We start from the raw sequence: 18,454 nt of genomic DNA on the forward strand, positions 1-18,454 counted from the left end.
ATGGGAACCCATGCCCATATATGGTTGCAATGCCCTTTGATCCAGCCCTTTTGGAAGGAAGTATTGCACTTAATTAAGAAGATTAGCAAGGTTGAAATTAGGTATGAACCTTGGCAGTGTTCCATGCAATAGGTGACTCAAGGAGAAATTATAGAGCAGCTATTACCCCATTCTTGTTAAATGCAGCAAAAGCATTAATCCTGGGGAAGTGGATAGAATTAATTTATTTACAAACTGCTCTGGAACTAAAATTTAATAGGACTTCTAGGAGTTGGCTAGACTTCAAACAATCTTTGATTTATTTGAGTTATATGGGCAGTGAGAATGTCATTTAGAAGCTCCCCCCCCCCCTTTTTTGTAAGTAAATCACAGTATTTGGGGTGGAATCTAGGGGAAGGCTATAAGTAGCTTCCAGCCATAGTTCCACCCTCTTAAATTTTAATTAAAATAAATTAATTAATCAAAATTTTTCGATACATATAGTATTTCATGGTAGTAACGGGGAAAGGAAATAGGTTTATTTGGTAGGAGTACATGGTAATTTGGGAGGTGGTGGGGGTAGAGGGTCTCCCTCCCCCCTCTTAATAAAGGGGAAGGATAAGGAAGGGAAACAAAGAAAAAGGGAAAGAGAGCTTCATTATACACTAATATTAAGTAATTTTGGTTGTTCACGGTTTGCAATGGGGGGGGGGGGGTTGTTTGAGGGAGGGAAATTGATGGAATGAGTCAAGGAAATATGGGCCCTTTTCTGTCTCTATGAAGAACTTTGAAAGCTTTGAAGAATATACAGTGGGGATGGAAAGTATTCAGACCCCCTTAAATTTTTCACTCTTTGTTATATTGCAGCCATTTGATAAAATCTTTTAAGTTCATTTTTTCCTAATTAATGTACACACAGCACCCCATATTGACAGAAAAACACAGAATTGTTGACATTTTTGCAGATTTATTAAAAAAAATGAAGAAAAACTGAAATATCACATGGTCCTAAGTACAGACCCTTTGCTCAGTATTTAGTAGAAGCACCCTTTTGATCTAATACAGCCATGAGTCTTTTTGGGAATGATGCAAGTTTTTCACACCTGGATTTGGGGATCCTCTGCCATTCCTCCTTGCAGATCCTCTCCAGTTCTGTCAGGTTGGATGGTAAATGTTGGTGGACAGCCATTTTTAGGTCTCTCCAGAGATGCTCAATTGGGTTTAAGTCAGGGCTCTGGCTGGGCCATTCAAGAACAATCACTGAGTTGTTGTAAAGCCACTCCTTCATTATTTTAGCTGTGTGCTTAGGGTCATTATCTTGTTGGAAGGTAAACCTTCGGCCCAGTCTGAGGTCCTGAGCACTCTGGAGAAGGTTTTCATCCAGGATATCCCTGTACTTGGCCACATTCATCTTTCCCTCCATTTGCAATCAATCATCCTGTCCCTGCAGCTGAAAAACACCCCACAGCATGATGCACCTCCATGCTTCACTGTTGGGACTGTATTGGACAGGTCATGAGCAGTGCCTGGTTTTCTCCACACATACTGCTTAGAATTAAGGCCAAAAAGTTCTATCTTGATCTCATCAGACCAGAGAATCTTATTTCTCACCATCTTGGAGTCCTTCAGGTGTTTTTTAGCAAACTCCATGCAGGCTTTCATGTGTCTTGCACTGAGGAGAGGCTTCCGTCGGGCCACTCTGCCATATAGCCCCGACTGGTGGAGGGCTGCAGTGATGGTTGACTTTCTACAACTTTCTCCCATCTCCCGACTGCATCTCTGGAGCTCAGCCACAGGGATCTTTGGGTTCTTCTTTACCTCTCTCACCAAGGCTCTTCTCCCCCGATAGCTCAGTTTGGCCGGACGGCCAGCTCTAGGAAGGGTTCTGGTCGTCCCAAACGTCTTCCATTTAAGGATTATGGAGGCCACTGTGCTCTCGGGAACCTTAAGTGCAGCAGAATTTTTTTTTGTAACCTTGGCCAGATCTGTGCCTTGCCACAATTCTGTCTCTGAGCTCTTCAGGCAGTTCCTTTGACCTCATGATTCTCAACTGCTCTGACATGCACCGTGAGCTGTAAGGTCTTATATAGACAGGTGTGTGGCTTTCCTAATCAAGTCCAATCAGTATAATCAAACACAGCTGGACTCAAATGAAGGTGTAGAACCATCTCAAGGATGATCAGAAGAAATGGACAGCACCTGAGTTAAATATGTGAGTGACACAGCAAAGGGTCTGAATACTTAGGACCATGTGATATTTCAGTTTTTCTTTTTTAATAAATCTGCAAAAAATTTCAACAATTCTGTGTTTTTCTGTCAATATGGGGTGCTGTGTGTACATTAATGAGGGAAAAAAATGAACTTAAATGATTTGAGCAAATGGCTGCAATATAACAAAGAGTGAAAAATTTAAGGGGGTCTGAATACTTTCCGTCCCCACTGTATATTCTAGGAGTGACCTATTCTTATGTTTTTGAATGTTTGTAAGGTTTTATGTTTATATAAAGATTAATAAAAATAATTGAATAAAAGAAAAAAAGCATGACAGGACCTCTTAAATGTGAGATCTGGGGTCAAAAAGACCTCAGCTCTAACATTTACACTAATATGCAATAAAAAAAAAAATGAAATCTCATTTTCTTTTTGCAAAAAACAAAAAAAATTCCCTTTTAAGACCATAAGGCGGAAGTGCCGTTTAACGTCGCTTCCGCCATTCAATGTTATGGAGCCGAGCGGGGGTCATCTTTCCCTTACTCGGCTCCATGCCTGTCGGGGGCAAGGACCTCAGATGTCAAGAGCCCCCCCACCATCAGAAGTCAAGAGCCCCCCCACCCTCCCTTACATCACAGTACACCCTCCTTACCATGTGCTGCTGCTGAGAAGAAGCTGTAGGCGGCGCTGGGAAGTTGAAAGTTCAGGGTCTGGAGGAGGTCCAGAGGAGAGCTAGAGTCAGCTGCCAGAATCTGCTGAATATTGAGACAATGGGAGGCGGAGACGGGAGGGTGCTGCGGCTGCACAGAGAGGTGCAGGGTCAAGGAGTTATATCCTCCTCTTTGCTGCTGACTGTTGAGACAAGGTGGGGGTGGAGACATTGGGGAGGGGGGGTGCCGGAGCTGCAGGAGAGGTGAGGGCCACATGAAAGGGCCTAGAGGGCTGGATTTGGCCCACAGGCTTGTGTTTGACACATGTACTTTAAGGCACCTTTCATTTCACAGGCAATACTGTTTCTTCCACTAGGAAACCACTAAACTGAAGTCTGAAGTACAGATCTGCAGTGGCAAGTTACAAGGCTCTATAGAGGAAAAAAAGAAAGTAGAGCAGAAGCATCAGGCAGAGCTGAAGAAAATTCAGGCATCAATTGATGAAGAGAAGAAAAACCATCAGAAGGATTTACAGACTGTCTCCACTCAACTAACTGAAAAAGTGAGTTGCGGTTGTTTTTTCACAATAGCACATCCACAGTTCTTACAGCCTTGCTCTCAGCATCATTGTATGCTTACAGTTTTGAAAATTGTGGTTTTGTGTAGTGCGGTAAGCAATGCAGAATGTGTCAGGGCTGTAGAAATGTTTAAAATCAATAAATTGAATTTAAAATTCCTATCCACAGTTTTAAAGCTGAACTATGGGCACAGCATTATTGTATTGTATTTCATAGCAACACAGGTTTAAATCCACTTGGGTGCACCAAATGTCTTTGACATTATCACTGTTATATAGCTTGTGCAGAGAGGAGAGGAGCCTAGCAGGCCCACCCCACTACAAGGCTGCCTGCAGAAAACCGCAGGAGGGTGGATACAAGACCATTCACCCTGCACAAGAAGAGAGCCGCAGTGAAGGGTCTGTATTACAGGAAGCTGGTGCACAGATTATGACACAGATCTGAAAAAAATACACGTAGCACACCAAGATTCGAGTAAGAATATACACGCCTTTTGCCTATAGACAATATTTGCTTATCCTGGAGTGCAGCTTTAAAATAAATAGGATAGGATTTTGCCTGAGAAATGTTCATCTTTATGGGCAGTCTGTAACCTCTGCAAATATGCCTTGGCCAGCCACCATAGGGGGAAGATATTCTGGGATGGATACCCCTATCTGATCCCTATTGTTCTTTAAAAAAAGAACTGGTGCAAGGTGTGATGGCCAATGTGAAAATGCTTGTTTCTGAAAAGACTATTAAAGCGGTTGTATACCACGGATGTTAAAAAAAGAGAAAAAACTGCAAGGCAATGGCATAATGTGCTAGTATGCATCCTAGCACTATATATATGAAATGCTCACCTTGGAACAAAGCACCCTCAGAGTTGTAAAGTCACCGCTGTGAGAGGGCTGACATGTTCCCCCTGTCTTTCTTCCGGGTTTGCGAGCTCCGGCGCTGTGATTGGCCGAAAGCCGCAATGAGGTCACTCCCGCGCTAGTGTGTGGGAGCCCTCGGTTCCGGCACGAAGCTCTGGCCAGGTATGCCGGACCTGGCATGCGACAGTGATGTCACTGGCTGCATGCAGGGCGAATATCTCCTAAATTCCAGATGTTTTGGAACTACATTTCCCATGATACTCAACTACACTGCAGAGTTCATGAGCGTCATGGGAAATGTAGTTCCAAAATATCTGGAGTGCCAAGGTTCGCCATCACTGTCCTAAATGGGGCACGTTTAGGAGATATTAATTTGACCTACAGGTAAGATATATTATACAGTGAGGGAAAAAAAGTATTTGATCCCCTGCTGATTTTGTACATTTGCCCACTGACAAAGAAATGATCAGTCTATAATTTTAATGCTAGGTTTATATTAACAGTGAGAGACAGAATAACAACAAAAATATTCAGAAAAACGCATTTCAAGTTAAAAAACAAATTTACATTTTAACCACTTCCCATCCGGGCCAATTCTGGCACTTCGCTCCTTCATGAGACCCTAGGGAAACAAAATGGCGCTCATTGCAAGTTTTTATATCACACTGTATTTGCACAGCGATTTTTCAAATGTGTTTTTTTGGGGGAAAAAAACGGTTTCATGAATTAAAAACAAAACTGTAAAGTTATCCCAATTTTTTTATATAATGTGAAAGATGATGTTATGCCAAGTAAATAGATACCTAACATGTCACACTTTAAAATTGCACACACTCATGGAATGGCGCCAAACTTTGGTACTTAAAAATCTCCATAGGCGACACTAAATTTTTTTTTACAGGTTACCTGTTTAGAGTTACAGAGGAGTGTGGGCTTTTATTCTGTGCGTGAGCACCCGGGGACGGGGGCGCTTTACTTATTTATTTTTTTTATTTATTTTTTTATTTATTTCTACAATTTCTCTTTAAAACATTTTTTTTTGATCACTTTTTTTCCAGTTGCAAGGAATGTAAACATTCCTTGTAATAGAAATAGTGCGTGACAGGTCCTCTTTATGGAGAGATGTGGGGCTAGAATGACCGAGATAAAAAAATAAACTGTCTCCGCCTTTCCAACGGCATCCCCGGCATTGTTTACTTCCGCCGGCTGGACGTGGCGCCCAGGCCTCCGAGGGTCATAGAGATGACTGGGGAGCATCTGGTCACAAGAAATCTCTATGCTCAACTCCTAGTGGCCACCGATTAGTTCTCCGGCTCGCCGATTGCACAGGCAAGCTGGTAGAAGCACAGCGGGAGGGGGGGAAACTGTCCAAGGATGTCAGGGACAAGATTGTAGACCTACGCAAGGCTGGAATGGGCTACAAGACCATCACCAAGCAGCCTGGTGAGAGGGTAACAACAGTTGGTGCGATTATTCGTAAATGGAAGAAACATAAAATAACTGTCACTCTCCCTCAGTTTGGGGCTCCATGCAAGATCTCACCTCATGGAGTTTCAATGATCATGAGAACGATGAGGAATCAGCCCAGAACTACTACATGGTAGAATCTTGTCAATGATCTTAATGCAGCTGGGACCATAGTCGCCAAGAAAACAATTGGTAACACACTACGCCATGAAGGACTGAAAACCTGCAGTGCCCACAAGGTCCCCTTGCTCAAGAAAGCACATGTGCAGGCCCATCTGAAGTTTGCTAATGAACATCTGAATGATTCAGAGGAGAACTTAGTGAAAGTGTTGTGGTCGGATAAGACCAAAATCGACCTCCTTGCATTAACTCATGTTTGGAGGAGGAAGAATGCTGCTTATGACCCCATGAACACCATCCCCACCGTCAAACATGGAGGTGGAAAATTATGCATTGGGGGTGTTTTTCTGCTAAGGGGACAGGACAACTTCACCGCATCAAAGGGACAATGGACGGAACCATGTACCATCAAATCTTGGGTGAGAACCTCCTTCCCTCAGCCAGGGCATTGAAAATGGGTCGTGGATGGGTATTCCAGCATAACAATGACCCAAACCCCATGGCCATGGCAACAAAGGAGTGGCTCAAGAAGAAGCACAGTCTCCAGACCTTAATCCCATAGAAAATACTACCAAACGTCAGCCTCTAAACCTTCATAATTTGGAGAGGATCTGCAAAGAGGTGTGGGACAAAATTCCTCTTAAAATGTGTGCAAACCTGGTGGCCAACTACAAGAAACGTCTGACCTCTGTGATTGCCAACAAGGGTTTTGCCACCAAGTACTAAATTATGTTTTGCAAAGGGGTCAAATCCTTTTTTCACTCATTAAAATGCAAATCAATTTATAACTTTTTTAAATGCGTTTTTTTTGTTGTTATTCTGTCTCTCACTGTTAAAATAAACCTACCATTAAAATTATAGACTGATCATTTCTTTGTCAGTGGGCAAGCGTACTAAATTAGCAGGGGATCAAATACTTTTTTCCCTCCCTGTAGGCAAACATTACCAAGCGGGGTTTAAAACCGCTTTAAAAAGAAAAAATTAAACTGTGAGGTCATGTGAAAATGAGAATCACAATTTTTTTTTTTTGCTTAGAATAAAGATCACGATTCTCGGCGTAACCTCATCTTTTACATTTTACCAAAAAATTGGGCTAACTTTACAGTTTAGCTTTTTTTAATTCATTAAAAAATTAATTTTTCCCAAAAAATTGCGTTTGAAAGGCCGCTGCGTAAATACAGTGTGACATAAAATATTGAAACGACCACCATTTTATTCTCTAGGGTCTCTGCTAAATAATATATATATATATATATATATATATATATATATATATATAATGTTTGGGGGTTCTAAGTAATTTTCTAGCAAAAAATACTGATTTTAACTTAAGCAAAAAGTGTCAGTAAAAGGCTTAGTCTGTAAATACTGTAGCCGCTGACTTTTAATTTTTTTTTCTCTAGGCTGGAACTCCGCTTTAAGTGGTTAAACTGACCTCAGACCGAAGTTCTTCCCTTTGATCTAAAAAAAACAAATGATACATTGTTTCTTTTTATCTCAGCACTGAGCAATGTTGTGATAAACTTTGCCAGCTTTTTTTTTTCTTTGACAGCTCTGAGCAGGGAACGGCTCTGCACTGTTTACATGAAACATGGAAATGCCGAATTAAGATCGTTAGGGGGGGTTGAATCGAGATTGCAATGTTTTTTAACGATTAACTGTGCAGCTCTACTGCGCTACCATGCCTATGGCTGACTTTGAATTGACTATAGGCATGGGATGACCATCACTCATAACCTTGGACGACAGTCTTAAGTCTGTGGTACAGTCAATTACAGCAGACCCAAAACACTTAGCAGCAGGTTTAAAAATGTGGCTGAAATTTGTAAAAAAAAAGAATTAAGAATTAAAAAAAAAAGAAAAAAAAGGATATCACTTCTAGCTATGCTAGGATTCCCTCCCTTCTCCATCAACACAAACCTGAACATTCTTGCTTTAGGCCCCTTTCACACTGATCTGTCGCACTTCTCCCGCAGTGCAGGTGCAGCATATTCATAGTTTTCGTGCAGGTAAGCTGCGCTTTGCCATAGACATCTGTTATGTCCCGCGGTTTTGGTGTGTTTTCTGAAAGGGCATCAAAAGCCCTGCATGCATCATCCAACTGTGTATGTATAAATTCGATACAGTCAACCAAAATTGTTTTTTGTTTTTGCATATTTAGTAATTGTATTCTTTAGGTTGAAATAGATTCTTGAAAACTTAACATTGCATTTTTTTTTTTTTTTTTTTTTTTTTTTTTAGACCCAAATGGAGGGAAAACTACAGCTGCAGATTACCTCTCTGACTTCAGAACTCACTGCTGAGAAGAGCAAATTGTCTGATTTACAGAAAGCCACTGATGGCCTTCAAGAAAAACTGGAGAGCCTTCAGTCTGACATGTATGGAAAGGAGTCTGAAGTCTCAGCAATACGCCAAGATCTAAAAGTAGGACTTTTAGACAGCTTGATTTCTTTTAACTTGTAGAACATGGATACTTATACATACCAATGGTAATACCAGCACAAAAATATGCTTGAAGTTTCTATTTTCTGGTGTCTTAACTCATTTTTTTTTTAAAGATGCTTCTTTACCAAGCTTCACAAAAAGCTGCTGGAAAAAAAAACATACTGATAGTTACAGTGCCTTGAAAAAGTATTCATACCCCTTGACATTTTACACATTTTGTCATGTTACAACAAAAGACGTAAATGTATTTTATTAGGATTTTATGTGATAGACCAACACCAAGTGGTACATAATTGTTAACTGGAAGGCAAATGATAAATGATTTTTATTTTTTTTTACCAATAAATATGTGAAAAGTGTGGCATGCATTTATATTCAACCCCCCTGAGTCAATACTTTGTAGAACTACCTTTTGCTGCAATTACAGCTGCAAGTCTTTTTTTGGGTATGTCTCTACCAGCTTTGCACATCTAGAGAGTGAAATGTTTGCCCATTCTTCTTTGCAAAATAGCTCAAACTCTGTCAGATTAAATGAAGAACGTCTGCGAACAGCAATTTTCAAGTCATGGATTTAGGTCTGGCCTTTGACTGGGCCATTCTAATGCATGGATATGCTTTGATCTAAACCATTCCATTGTAGCTCTGGCTGTATGTTTAGGGTCACTGTCCTGCTGGAAGGTAAGACAAGTAAAAGAAGGCGCAATACAAAATAACCTTATATACCATTGCCTATGCACACAAGGGCAGGATCCATACAAACATATATATGGCATATATATGGGTGGAGTAAAAAGTCATTCAAGGCAGCCGCCAGAAAGAACCAAAAAGCCAGGTCCAATGTACTAGAGAAAAACAAGGAAGAGGGGCGCCACTGAATATGTATCAAATTAAATTTATCATTAAAAACAATAGCCACTCACATGTAAAACTGAAGTGTAGATCTCAGGTACATCTCATAACACAAGAAGGAGCGGAGGACTACAAGTGGCAACAAGTCCGGATGCACTGTCATCACCTCTCATAGGCTGAAGATGAGCTGCACTGAGCCAATGTTGTAGTCCATAAACACACCAAGTACAGGAGAGCAGGGGAGCCATCTAGGGTGGTGTGGGTTCCAGGAGAGGAAGGTGAGGGCGTCCAAGCTGGTACTTCCGTGTATAGCGGTGTATCCCAAAGTCTCGTCCGGCGTCCGTGATGGAAGTAAAGCACGGCCGTGTGATGGGAGCCAGAACGAGGCTTGGATCGCAAACACAGTGGCGCCGAGCTGTGACGTCACACGAGGCTTGGATCGCAAAAACAGTGGCGCCGAGCTGTGACGTCACTCCTGGAGTGACGTCACAGCTCGGCGCCACTGTGTTTGCGATCCAAGCCTCGTTCTGGCTCCGATCACACGCCCGTGCTTTACTTCCATCACGGACGCCGGACGAGACTTTGGGATACACCGCTATATACGGAAGTACCAGCTTGGACGCCCTCACCTTCCTCTCCTGGAACCCACACCACCCTAGACGGCTCCCCTGCTCTCCTGTACTTGGTGTGTTTATGGACTACAACATTGGCTCAGTGCAGCTCATCTTCAGCCTATGAGAGGTGATGACAGTGCATCCGGACTTGTTGCCACTTGTAGTCCTCCGCTCCTTCTTTTGTTATGAGATGTACCTTTGATCTACACTTCAGTTTTACATGTGAGTGGCTATTGTTTTTAATAATAAATTTAATTTGATACATATTCAGTGGCGCCCCTCTTCCTTGTTTTTTTCCTGCTGGAAGGTGAACTCCCCAGTCTTATGTCTTTTGCGGACTCTAACAGGTTTTCTTCTAAGATTGCCCTGTAATTTGGCTCCATCCATCTTCCCATCAACTCTGACCAGCTTCCCTGTCCCTGTTGAGGAAAAGCACCCCACAACATGAGGCTGCCACCACCATGTTTCACAGTGGGGATGGTGTGTTCAGGGTGATGTGCATAGGTAGTTTTCCGCCTCACATTGCGTTTTGTTTTTAGGCCAAAAAGTTTAATTTTGCTCTCATCTGACCAGAGCACTTTCTTCCACATGTTTGCTATGGCTTCTCGCAAACTGGAAACAGGATTTCTTATGGCTTTCTTTTAACAGTGGCTTTCTTCTTGCCACTCTTCCATAAAGGCCAGATTTGTGGTGTGCACGACTAATAGTTGTCCTGTGGACAGATACTCCCCCCTGAGCTGTGGAACTCTGCAGCTCCTCCAGAGTTACCATGGACCTCTTGGCTGCTTCTCTGGTTAATGGTTTTCTTGCCCAGCCTGTCAGTTTAGGTGAACGGCCATGTCTTGGTAGGTTTGCAGTTGTGCCATACTCTTTTTTTTTTTTTTTAATTTTTGGATGATGGATTGAACAGTGCTCCATGAGATGTTCAAAGCTTGGGATATTTATTTATAAAATAAACCCGGTTTAAACTTCTCCACAACGTTATCCCTGACCTGTCTGGTGTGTTCCTTGGCCTTCCTGATGCTGTTTGTTCACTAAGGTTCTCTAACAAACCTCTGAGGGTTTCACAGAACAGCTGTATTTATACAGAGATTAAATTACATGCAGGTGGACTCTATTTACTAATTAGGTGACTTCTGAAGGCAATTGGTTGTACTAGATTTTAGTTAAGGGTATCAGAGTAAAAGGGCTGAATACAAATGCATGCCACAATTTTCAGATATTTATTTGTAAAAAATCTAGAAAACCATTGATCATTTTCCTTCCACTTCACAATTATGTGTCACTTTGTGTTGTTCTATCACATAAAATACATTTATGTTTTTGGTTGTAACATGGCAAAATGTGGAAAATTTCAAGAGGTATGAATACTTTTTCTAGGCACTGTATACAAGTATTTGTCAGTAATAATTGTACTTGTCTTTATTATTTCACAGAAGCCAGGTATAAAGATATAGATATGTTGTAATGCACTAAGCTGAGTAGCTGTAATGTTTTGCCATAACTTTTAGCATCAACCTTAAAATATGGACATGTACATAGCCATAACATAGTCACTTCTGGATGTATTTACATGTCCACACTGTTACCACAATTGTCATTAACCATTTTATTTAAAAGCAGGCTAATGTGGACACACTGTGGAATCCCAACTAAACCAAATGTAGATGTGTCCACAGTGTGGTCTTTTGAATATTATTGGGAAATCTAGCAGTTGTGGTCACAGAATTCTACAATGTATAGTATATAGCTTTCATGAACAAGACATTTATGATCCAGAAGTTACACCATATTTGAATCATTAATCCTTATCAAATCAACATATTGAGCATTTTTTTTTAGTCTTTAGAGGAAAAACTTGTACTAGCTCAGGAAGAGCTGAAGTCCAACAAAAATCAAATAAGCAGCCAAAATAAACAGGTCAAAGAGCTAAGCGCACTGAAGACTACCATGGAGCAGGACATATTGACAAAGACAAAGCAGCTGAAGGAGCAGGGACAAACCCTGCAGGAGTTACAAGCACAGAAGGTATTTGTTAGAATGTATTTCCATTTTGTACATTGTTTTAACTGTCTACTACAATAAGAGAACAAATTATTACTGGCTCAGTTTCTGAAAACGGCTCCAGTTTCTTGAGGTTACTTGTACTGAAGGATATCTGCCAAGTTGGAGAAAAGATGAAGGATAAAACCCAATGTCATAACTAGGTCCTTTGGAAAAAAATGCTTAAAACTGAACTCCAGGCAGATATAGATGGCACAAATCAATGCAATTCCATATTCATTATTACATTCCTAAATGTCTTTTTTTTATAAATGCAAGTATTGTCAGTACCTGAATTTGACTTGGTCTCAGACTCCTGCACTCCCTACACAGACTGGGGGAGAGAGAAGACTACATTTCATCTCTGTATTTATCTATTTGCTGAGAGTTTAGCTTTAAGGCTGGGTTCACACTATTGCGAATTGTGGTTTCCCCACATCTAATTCGCATGTCAGGAGACTGTGATTGGCTGTCAATGGAGCTGGTTCACAAAGCTCTGAGACGGGAGCGGAGCGAATTGCACAGCAGTCCTGTGCGTCGTCTAGTCCGTTTCAGGTCTGAATTCAGCCAATTCGGACCGAAATCGGACCTGAAACGGTGAACAGGGATGCGCCGGACTCCTGCTATGAGACGCTCCGTGCGGCAGTGTGAACCCAGCCTAAAGTATTAAATGCAGCATGTCAGGTGTTAATTACATTGAGTTTTGAAATATTTGTATATAATCAGTTGACCCCCTTACATTGCAAATGATGGGCAACTAATATGAAGTCAAGGACTTAACACCTTGAAAAATGTTGCAACTCTGCGAGGAAAAGGAGCAGTAGCTGTGTGGAAAGGACTTATTTTTTTTAGGTTTTTTCACGTGTATTGATTGTTGGAGGCATGGGTACTGCCTTTAGATTGGTCATTAGCAGCGGGGAGGAAAAATTCTAAAGCTGGCTACACACACAATACAATCTAATTCTATAAAATCATTTCAATTTACCAACCATTATGTAGTGTAAGGCCCTAACTGGTTAACCACGGAATTGATTGTTTAGGCAGCCCCTTGCATTATATGGTTGCTAGTAAATCCAAGAGACGACATACAGTCATGTATCATGTGTAGTCTTTGTATGGTTAAGAGAGACACTGATCTAATGTTTCAGTTTAATTGCTAGTAACTGATTTGACGTTGAAGGAATTAATTTACAGTTTAACACAATGTGATTAGATGCATCTAGTTGTAGAATCAGATTATATTAGTCTATATGTCCTCTGTATCTTAATCTTTTTTGTGCACACACATTAGTTGCCTCCTGTATACCTTTAAGAAAAGAAGACTTTCAACCATATTTCATCACAGGGCACATCATATGAAGCACCCATACAAAAAAATGTCATTAAATGAATATGACTTTCCTTTCTGTAGCTCCAGACACATTGACCCATGACCTTTAATACTTAAGGTATGCTAAGAGAATCAACTCCTGCATACAAAATCCTCCATATGTGTTCCATATGGAGTGGAAAAACACCACTTATTTCCTAGAATCGAGCTTCAAACTAAAAGTCATATATTAGAACAAAGCCTTAGATGTCGATAATGATATAAGAAAAAATGAGATGCACGCAGAGATGTTCAATTTATTAAAGCCCAGATGCAGCTTTTATTTTATTTTAAACTTTATTTGGGAGATAATGCAGGTTAAAAGCTCTATTTTTCATGAAGGTAAACTGTGAGGCACAATCGTAATCTGAACCGACTGTGACACCATCTGTGTCCATACTTACACATTGCAGCATGCTGCTGCTTCATTTAGGTTTGCTTGGACACTTTGGATCCTAATCAAATTACAGCACATAGCTTACATATGCAAAAAAAGAAGAATTAGAAAATATTAGTTAGTGTGCTCAGCAATTGTTGATGAATTGTATGGTCACCAAGGTGAGGAACAGCTCATAACTGCCACAAATAATCTTCTCATTTCTAGATGTGATCACACAGTATTAATGTTTTTTTTTTAATATTCATATGAAGGAAATCCACTTAATATAATCAATCTAACAATGTGTATATGTATGTATATACATACTAATTTACTAATTACCTAATATACTTTGTGTGTCCACTTTACTAAGGACCAGGCCTATCTTTTTAACATATGTCACAGGGAAAATCAACCTTGCCTGCAGTTTGCAGCATTTTGCCAGTGCTGGTCTAACATCAAAGTTAAATAAAATACAAAATATTGTATTGCTGGGACAGTAAGTAGCTGCTTAGATTAATTTAGGATAGTTAGATAGTCCTACTGGGACACATATGTATATAGACAAAATATGTTAGGGTATCCACAGTTGATATAGAGCATATTTGACATGTAGCTGTAGCAATTACACCCATTTTTTGTGGTCTTTCTAGAGCAGGGATCTCCAAACTACGCCCCCCCCCCCCCAGCTGTTGCAGAACTACAAGTCCCATGAGGCATTGTAAAACTCTGACATTCACAGACATGACTAGGCTTGATGGTAATTGTAGTTCCAGAACACCTGGAGGGCCATAGTTTGGAGACCCCTGTTCTAGAGTATATTAGAGTTGATGAACTTTAAACTGGATAAGTCTATCAGTGGAACTAATGGTATCTTTTTAAAGTATACCAATTCCATATCTTTCCACTGATTATCTTCTAATGATGGTGTTAGGTGCTTCCATTAATGTAAAGCTGCTTGGAATGGACAAGCAGTGTGGGTTTGTCCATAGTTCCCGTATTCATAAATGTATGTATCTGTGAGGTAGCTAGAGAAACAACAGTGAGCATGCCAAACTGAGATTGAACTGCATGGGGTAAAGTAAGGTACCCGCAAAAGTGCTTTTTTTGTGATCGATTTAAGATTTTTTAATCTGGTCAAAAAAGACAAAGGTTCCATTCACAAAAATATTCAATAGTAGAGTGATATCTAGAATCTGGATGTCCATAAAGTTTCTTGTTCCTTGTAGTTGGCTCATATTCCATATTGAAGTTCTAGAGGAGAAACTAGAACTTTGAAGATAGGTTTTGTCCTCAGATAAAAGCCATATTTTTTACCACTACATCTAGAGCAGAAAGTGTGCTACAGTTCCTAATTTATTATAATAATTTATAATCTACTGTATCTGTCAGGGAGGCAGAGAGAGTTTGTTGGTATAGCCATTTATAGACATAGGACAGCTGGGAAGCCAGCAAATAATTAAGGAAACTTGGTTGAACCAATCCCCCTTCTGACATGGCAGCCTGTAATGCTTGTTTTGCTGTAGGGGATGTTTTTTGCTCCAAATAAAGGAGGCGATCACAGAGGCTTTTTTTTGTGAATCTTCTAAGAAAACACAGTATCAATAGACTCCTACGAGCTGCTTACACTATGCATTGCTGTAACATGCAGTGCATGTTAAGTGCATTGGGATGCAGTGGCGTTCATTCTCAACTTCAGAAGTGTGGTGCACATACTGCAATGCGCAACAGCACACAAATGTGTGCTGCCGCACTGCAACAGGTCTGTGTGCAAGGTGCGTTGGGTGCATTCAAATGAATGGCAACACATTACAACGCATGTAATGTATATTAGCACATTGACTTAGTGTAAACGGTCCATTTTTCCAGCCAAACTTTTTATTTTTTATTTTTTGAGTAGCCATGGAAAGACTAAATATTTCTGTCAAATTTTGTACTGTTTTCTATGACGTTGTTGGGGAGATTTTAGAAGATAATAGGAGCAGTTGTCATTGGCGCAAGACACCACAAACAGTCAGGCCTCATTCACACTTGAGAGTTTTGTAGCTTGTAGTTCTAAGCTCAAAAAGACTCAAATAGCAAAAGCCCATTGTTTTCGATAGCCCTTGTTCACATCTGAGCATTCTGTTGCTTGTAGCAAAATGTCTGCCGCTCAAAAAAAGTACATGAGCTACTTTTCAGGAAGAATGTGTTTTTGTCCCCATAGAGTTAAATGGAAACTCCTTTTTTAAAATGTTTTGACCCACGTTTTCTGCTCAAACAGCAGCTCCCTGCCCCTTTTTCAGCAGCACTCCACACCTTTTATTTGAAAAATGCCTGACAAAAGCTACAAAAACTATCAGTTCTGCTCCAAAAAACACTTGAAAATGTGACCCTTAGGTGTGAATGTAAACAAATCTGAAAAACTGACAGAAGTTTTAGCCTTTCTAATTTTACTGGGAAAAAAATGTTTTGTGTCAGTCTTTGCCCCACTTATGAGATTTGCCATTGCTTGCCAAGATTCCAGATAATGACTTCCTTCCCTGCTTTGTCCAAAACAAAACAAAATCACATAATGGTTTCTACTGTTATTGAGGTGTTTTGTTGTTGAAGTTTCAAAGCCTGTTTCCTAGGAATGTCTTATGAGGGAGGTTTTGTTTTATGTTGTGGGAATGCCAAAAGTGGGCAGGAGGTTGGTCATTGTTGGGTTCTACAGTGATAAAAGGAAACTTGCTCAACACCCCATCTTTGGAGAGACTTTGTACTTGTAATATTAGGATTTATTTGGTCACTGTCAATGCTTTTTTTAGGCTCTCGTTGACAAAGAGTTGAGTGAAGAAAGAGCCAGTGCCACTAATCTGAATTCCACAAAGGAAAAGTTAGAAGGTGAACTTACCAAAAAACGTGAGGAACTCAAGAATGTTAAAGAAGGATTCCAAAAGGTATTTTTCCTAAATTGTACTTTAAATATAAAAGAAAATGTGTATGGAATATTTCAGAGTATACAGTCTGTCATAACTACTATGTGTAATAAAGTGATATTGAACCTTCAGTTTTTGAAGCACCTTCAGCAGCTGATTTAATCACGGAATATGTAGCTTCTTTCAGTCTTTTCCAACTTAGGCTGGTGCCATGACCACTTCCCCAGGTTTCTTGTTTCAGGGTGGCTTCTTTCTCTTGCATCATCTTGTAGAGCCACCCTTGAATACAGGGACTAGAGTTGTATCTTCCTACACTGTTTGCATCAGTAGAAACACACAGCTCCATAGTCTGGGATTGCAGGGCACTCCCCCATTCCTCCCTCCTCGTCCCGCCTCCCTTCTCCAAAATAAGACTGGCTTGAGTCTGCATTGTCCACAGCTAGGTCCATGCACACTGGGCTTAAAAAAATATGCCAGTCCTTTTGGCAGAAAATAAATGCTCATATAGAGAATTTTTGTACAGGCGTTTAGGAGCATTTAGCATTTTTTTCTGCCATACAACTCCTTTCAAACACATAAACCAGAAGGGTTTTTTTTTTTTTTTTTTAATTCTTCCTCTGAACACTGAGCTTAAAATATGTCTCTAAACATTCTAATGTGCATGTACACATAGGATAGCACTGGGACGCTTCTACAGGCAAACCAGAAAACTCCTGTAGAAGCGGCATTTTTTAAGCCGTGTACATGGACCCAAATAGTTTACTGGGGAATGTTTATTGTGCTCAGTGTGTGGTAAAATAAAAAATGCTGAGAGTTTAATACTACTTTAAGTGTTATCATTGTCATAGCTGTGTAAACGAATGGTTAAAGATATTTATGTTTCTGCGAGTGGTTGGATTTGCCTAGTGAAACATTTTCTGTTTGTTATCGTGATATTTAAAGTCACCCTGTGACAACAGGGGTGTCTTCTAAGTGAAGTCCAGCCTGTAAAAGAATAGCAACCATGTTTACCTTTTTGGCAACTCTTGTCTTCAAAAACTACCACCTTGCTAATCCCTGGCTGCTACAGGTATTCAGCACTCCTGAGTGTGCAAATACCGTCAATACCCACAATTGCATGCTGCATTTCCTCTCATTGGCTTGGATGTCGCTATAAAATGTACGCCCTGTTAGAGGAACCAAAGTGAAGTTGGTGAAGCAGATATTCAACATATGAAGAAGTGTATGCCTGAAACAGCTAGAGAGAATCAAGGCAGTGGCATTCCAGCAAAGACGCACGCCACTGGAAAGGTAAGAATAGAAGATGATGATATCTTTTAATGGGACAACACTGAACAAATGACACTTTGCTACAATGTAAAGTAGTGAGTGTACAGCTTGTATAACATTGTAAATGTGCTGTCCCCTTAAAATAACTCAACACACAGCCGTTATTGTCCAAACCGCTGGCAACAAAAGTGAGTGAAAATGTCCAGATTGGGCCCAAAGTGTCAATATTTTGTGTGGACACCATTATTTTCCAGCACTACCTTAATTAACCCTCTTGGGCATGGAGTTCACCAGAGCTTCAGAGGTTGCCACTGGAGTCCTCTTCTACTCCTCCATGATGACATCACCGAGCTGGTGGATGGTAGGGACCTTGCGCTCCTCCACCTTCCATTTGAGGATGCCCCATAGATGTTCAATAAGGTTTAGGTTTGGAGACATGCTTGGCCAGTCCATCACCTTTACCCTCAGCTTCTTTAGCAAGGCAGTGGTCGTCTTGGAGGTGTGTTTGGGGTTGTTATCATGCTGGAATACTGCCCTGCGGCCCAGTCTCCGAAGGGAGGGGATCATGCTCTGCTTCAGTATGTCACAGTACATGTTGACATTCATAGTTCCCTCAATGAACTGTAGCTCCCCAGTGCCTGCAGCACTTATGCAGCCCCAGACCATGACACTCCCACTACCATGTTTGACTGTAGGCAAGACACAATTGTATTTGTACTCCTCA

At 40.6% G+C, this 18,454-nt stretch overlaps 1 protein-coding gene across 3 annotated transcripts in view; it reads left to right on the top strand.

The window, feature by feature from the left end:
* The window catches only part of LOC141132124 (early endosome antigen 1-like), a 186,968-nt gene that overhangs the window by 145,982 nt on the left and 22,532 nt on the right, over positions 1–18,454 (top strand). For all 3 annotated transcript variants that reach the window (XM_073620180.1, XM_073620181.1, XM_073620183.1), the window contains 4 exons: positions 3,217–3,402; positions 8,104–8,286; positions 11,613–11,798; positions 16,351–16,482. In XM_073620180.1, the coding sequence (XP_073476281.1) occupies positions 3,217–3,402; positions 8,104–8,286; positions 11,613–11,798; positions 16,351–16,482 (687 nt within the window). The remainder of the gene's footprint in view (positions 1–3,216; positions 3,403–8,103; positions 8,287–11,612; positions 11,799–16,350; positions 16,483–18,454) is intronic.

This window comes from Aquarana catesbeiana, linkage group LG03, assembly GCF_042186555.1.
Source record: "Aquarana catesbeiana isolate 2022-GZ linkage group LG03, ASM4218655v1, whole genome shotgun sequence".
Classification (NCBI taxonomy): domain Eukaryota; kingdom Metazoa; phylum Chordata; class Amphibia; order Anura; family Ranidae; genus Aquarana; species Aquarana catesbeiana.